Here is a 5,038-nt window from a genome sequence, read left to right as displayed (position 1 = left end):
CACACTGACAATACACCATCCGCCACCCTATCGTGTCGCCTTGTGCCTTCCCACATCCGCCGCGTCTCCACACTCCCCTCGTCCGATTCCTTTCTTCACGCCCTTCCCCTTTCCTTTTTTATTCGCCAATCTTTGTTTACTTCTTCTCTCCGAGAGACGACAAGGGTATTCTATTCCTGCAGCGCGTCCTGAGTCGATGCAGCATTCAGCCTCTCGGCTGAGATATAGGATTCCGAGGATCTCGCGTAGGCAGACACTGGTTCCAAATAGCATCGATGTGAAGCAGCCTCAAGCGAATTATTATTGATTTTCAAGATTGCATTCAGGGAGAAACAAGCCGTTAAAGGTTGTCCGGATAATTTTGACACTAATAAACCTTGGTGTATTAACAAAACAAAAAAAAAAAAACATTTTAAGCGAAGTAGTTGCCAGTAATGTGTGACATCTAACCTTTAGTAACTAGCAAATTCAATTTTTCAAGCGTTGCAAATAAACTTATAATACGTAGAGACCGGAAAAATTCGCGGATTCATTTCGCGATAGTCTGAAATTCGTACACGTATACCTTCCAGCTGATTTTGCTATTGGCTCACTGTTCGTCTGGACGACTCTGGGCCAACGAGAAACCCTCAACCAAAGAAGTGACAAATCACGAGCCTCCCAATTGAGACGCCTCACAAGTCAGCGGCCAATGAACAGGTGACGTTTTCCCGAGTGTGCACAGGATCGTGGAGTCTATCCTGGAGGTCATCGAAAACGCCAATTTTTCAGGTCCCTAATAATACGAAACTCGGACACGAAGATTAACATAGAATTCTTTAAAATAATGACGAGCTTGATAAATACACACAAGTTATGTTTTCAACTACATTTCTTGACGCGTATCATACGTAGTTTCCGCACCCGCCCCTAGAATTCACTGCGTCTGAAGAACGAGCCCAATGGCTCGTTTAAGGGCTAATACCCCTTCTGTCGTCATATTTTAATCACGTCGACATGCAAGTAAGTGAAACATGTCCGGCGTGTTCCCTTGCCCGTCAGGCACTTGCGTGGAAGCAGCCCTCTTTGACAGTTAGGTCCTCCTCACACGGGGATACTGAAGTTGCCTACAAAACGATCGCTGGTAGCCTGGAGACTAGGCAACTGTGTGACTGGGTGACTCTAGTCGCCCGTTATCTTCACACGACGCTACTAAAATATCAGAGACTGGGAGGAAAAAATGCATCGTGAGTACAGCCCGAGTATCTTGTGGAACCGTGAAGTGCCTATATATTGTATGTAATGTCCAGTGATAACAGCAGTGACGATAGTGATATTGTTATCCAATATTATCAACATTATAGAAAACGAAGTAGGAAAAGATTGTGGGTTCATCCATATATAGAAAGGAACATTAATTGTAGATTATTTGTCGCGGCCAAAGAATTGCAAGAGACAGACTCAAAATTCATCGCTTTCTACAGAATGACGAAGGAGACTTACCAAATGTTAACGGAAATTGTTACACCTGCGATGTATTATAGGGATACCACTATGAGGGAATGCGTGAGCCCCGGTGAACGATTGCTGATAACTTTGAGGTAAGTAAGTTAAGAAATACAAATTATTACGAATTTTTGTTAAGGCACTTCTAAATGTTTCCCTTCAACACAAATCTATTTCTTTCCAAGTATTTTAACGTATATACTGATGCTTGGCGAATAAAAACAATGTATGCATTTTAACTTGAGGCCGCAATTACTTATTTTATCTGTGGAAAATGGCTGTTGTATGGATCTTAAGAATGTGCACTTTAACGTTAACAGGTTAAATAATCTAAAGTTATTTATACCCAAGTATTCCAGTCAACTGAAAGGTGAAAGTATAAACATATCTTATGCATAAATTCATTCCAATGTTTAATTCAAATATACCTAAGAAATACACATTCAAATAATGTACTGCAAAAGAAAAAATGTATATATATAAACTATTTAAAGAATACCCATTACACAAACATTCAAATCATGACTGTAAACACAAAAATAAACAACATAATAGAGATAAAAACACGTACACCAAAGTTATATGTTTACACACCCAACAAAACATCACATCACATTATGTTCCTGCTCATATTGTAAAGTCTCTTGGATGACTTCAAAATACTGTTGCGTTTCAGTATCTTGTACTTTCTGTGGAATAGTTTGATTTCCAGGCGACGAACAAATTGAAGCATTATCTGTAGCCAACGATGAATGCGTGGAAACACTGTAGGAGTAAGTTGGGGTCTGTTGGTAAGCTGGTACGTGTTGGTGCATGTCTTTTGGATTCGTGATGTCATCAATAAGCTGCAGAACCCTACGTCGGAATGATTTCATTTGTGCATCTGTCAAAGGTTCGATTTCTGGTAAAAGGCTTAGAAGAAACGACTTTTTTACTTGCCTATCATCGTTTGAATTCGATTCAAGTTTCCTTTTCTTTGCATTCATGTATTCCATAAAGGACTTGTCCACTTCCGTCACTGTTTGCTTTTTACGCTTTGATAAATTATCTTTTGGGTTGGAAAAGGGATCATGAGTCATTTGTTGGGAATGATGAGCATGTTCTTGCGAGAAGTCAGTATTTGGCAGCATAGGTGAAGGAAGGGAAAGTTGTGGTGTTGTAGTTAGTATTGCGTTATCTGAGATATATTCCTCCTCTTCAGCCGCAACGTCTTCCGTATTTTGTGTTGGGTCAGATGAACTGTGTTCCAGGTTTTGTTCATTGATGACTTCTGGCAAATTCCCCGATGGTGTACCAAGCGTTTTTATGAATGGTAGGGTAAATTTCATTGCCTCCGATAGATAATATGGTTTCTTATTTTTGGAACTTGAACCACTTGGAGGTGGCTTTATGTGACGGACAAAAACTGAACGGAGATTTTTCCATTTTTCTTTGCATTCGTTAACTGAAAACAAACAACATTGTTCACATAAATATAAATCGTTGCAATGGATGAATTCCTAACTAATTTACAGTAAACAAAAAAACAAATACAAAAGTGAAGTAGTATTAAGTATAATCCAGATATATACAACATATGTTTATTATTTGAAGAAAAAATATATAAATGGTACATGGGGAATGTATTATGAAGTAAAATTTAATTTAACTTTGTTGCAGGTATTTGGCAACAGGAGGTACATTTGTATCGCTGTCGATGTACTTTGCTAGAGGAGAAAGCACAGTTATCAACATCATACGAGAAACTACCAAATTAATTTGGGAATCGTTGAAAGAGTCCTACATGCCTGTCCCAGGAGAAGAAAAGTGGAGAATGATAGCACAGCGTTTCTATTCACTGTGGAATTTACCCAATTGCTTGGGTTCATTGGACGGTAAGCATATTCGAATAGAAAAATTACCTGGAACTGGCTCAAGTAACTTTAATTACAAAATGTATCACTCAATAGTGCTGCTGGCTAGCAGTGATGCAGATGGTTTCTTCACTCTTATTGAAACTGGCTATGCAGGTAGAAACAGCGATGGAGGAGTGTTTCGCGCATCAGCTGTCAAACACTGGATTGCAAATGGAGGACTAGACATACCACCGCCTTCACGATTACCAGATGACGACAATGAGATTGACTTTCCTTTTTACTTTGTTGGAGATGAGGCCTTTCCATTGTCACAATATTTGCTGCGTCCTTACCCTCAGAGAACACTTGATGATGTTAAAAGAATATTCAATTACAGATTGAGCAGAGGACGGAAAACAGTGGAGTGCGCTTTCGGAATGATGGCAGAAAAGTTCCAAGTGTTGAACACTGCTATTCGCTGCCGAACTACGGAAAGAGTGGTTGATGTAATAAAATCTGTCTGCATTCTTCACAACTTCATTCGGAAAAGTGAAGGTATTAAATATTTTGCTGGTGAACCATTTGGCAACTCAGAAACGCCCAACATCAATCCACAGCCACTAGAAGACCTAACGTTACATGATCGGTCTACTGCTCATGAAGTGCGGAATTACTTGGCAAACTATTTTCTAACACCCCGGGCTTCTGTTCCATGGCAGTGGAAATACTGTTACAATAACTAATTAGGTATTAAAGTATTTCATGTGTTTTTGTAGGTTACTGTGAGTATGACAACAACTTTGAACATGTGGTAAGTTTTATCGAAGTTCGTAAAAACCATGCGTAATTCCCTTGGGAACCAAGAAAAGATATCAATAGAAAGTAATTTTTATACGTTACAAACGTTTTAGAATAAGGTATTTCTTCGAAGGACGAATAACCATTGTATAAAAACTATATTTCTTTTACTAATAATGTATTTGTGAGATACTAAATATAAAACATGCTGTTTACATATACATTTTGGTTTTTCACAAGTTAGTTTATTATGATAGATATTTTATATCTAATTATTGTTGTTTAAGATATTGTCAACTTACCTGTGAGTTGCACTTCTTTTGCGACATCATTCCATGCTTTGTCAGTCACATCCTTTTTTGAATACCCTTTCAACTTGTAGTTATAGAGTTCTGGGTGTTTCTCAACTTCGTTTACAAATTTGATATTAAACGCCTGCTCGCCCATTGTTCGCTACAATACAGTATCGCGCCGCGTAGGCTACTGGAGTAGCGTGGAGACCAGCATGCTGAGTCGCCGGGATTTACGTTGCTTATGACTTCCAGTCTCCGCCACTCCAGTATCGCCGTCTGAGTGACGCCATGCCTATCTACATGACGAGTCGCTCGGTCGCCGAGTCTCGCGGTATCTAAGCAACTTCAGTATCCCCGTGTGAGGAGGGTTACTCGTGTCGTAACTGTGAGCTATATAAGTTACGTTAACAAGCACTAGACGTAAAAATTCGCAAACCCCGTGTTTTGGATTTTGAGAGATTGTATTACTGGAATTTTTAGTAACTTTTAAATACCCCTAACTTAGGCTAAAACTTCACCACTCCTTTAAAAAAAAAACTGAATCGGTGAATTAAAATGTTGGTCAGTGGAAATCAGTAAAGTAAGACCCGGGTCAAAAACTTTGGTGCACGAGAAAAGTGTGTAAAC

At 39.1% G+C, this 5,038-nt stretch overlaps 1 protein-coding gene across 1 annotated transcript; it reads right to left on the bottom strand.

Annotated features, from left to right (window-relative positions):
• Positions 1 to 1,085: 1,085 nt before the first annotated feature.
• On the bottom strand, positions 1,086 to 4,645 carry LOC134535808 (uncharacterized). Its single transcript, XM_063375088.1, has 2 exons — positions 4,421 to 4,645; positions 1,086 to 2,929 (listed from the first exon to the last, which is right to left on the bottom strand). Exons 1-2 carry the CDS (start codon positions 4,563 to 4,565, stop codon positions 2,091 to 2,093), a joined length of 984 nt encoding a protein of 327 aa, XP_063231158.1. The 5' UTR covers positions 4,566 to 4,645; the 3' UTR covers positions 1,086 to 2,090.
• Between the last annotated feature and the right edge of the window lie 393 nt (positions 4,646 to 5,038).

This window comes from Bacillus rossius, chromosome 10, assembly GCF_032445375.1.
Source record: "Bacillus rossius redtenbacheri isolate Brsri chromosome 10, Brsri_v3, whole genome shotgun sequence".
Lineage (NCBI taxonomy): Eukaryota > Metazoa > Arthropoda > Insecta > Phasmatodea > Bacillidae > Bacillus > Bacillus rossius.
This window is presented reverse-complemented; position numbering and strand designations above follow the sequence as displayed.

Bases quoted from the DNA above. Each gene is read 5' to 3' on its own strand.
- LOC134535808 (XM_063375088.1), bottom strand. From the start codon at position 4,565: ATGGGCGAGCAGGCGTTTAATATCAAATTTGTAAACGAAGTTGAGAAA. The intron at 2,930-4,420 runs GTAAGTTGACAA...GTTTGTTTTCAG, and splicing joins AAAAGAAGTGCAACTCACAG to TTAACGAATGCAAAGAAAAA.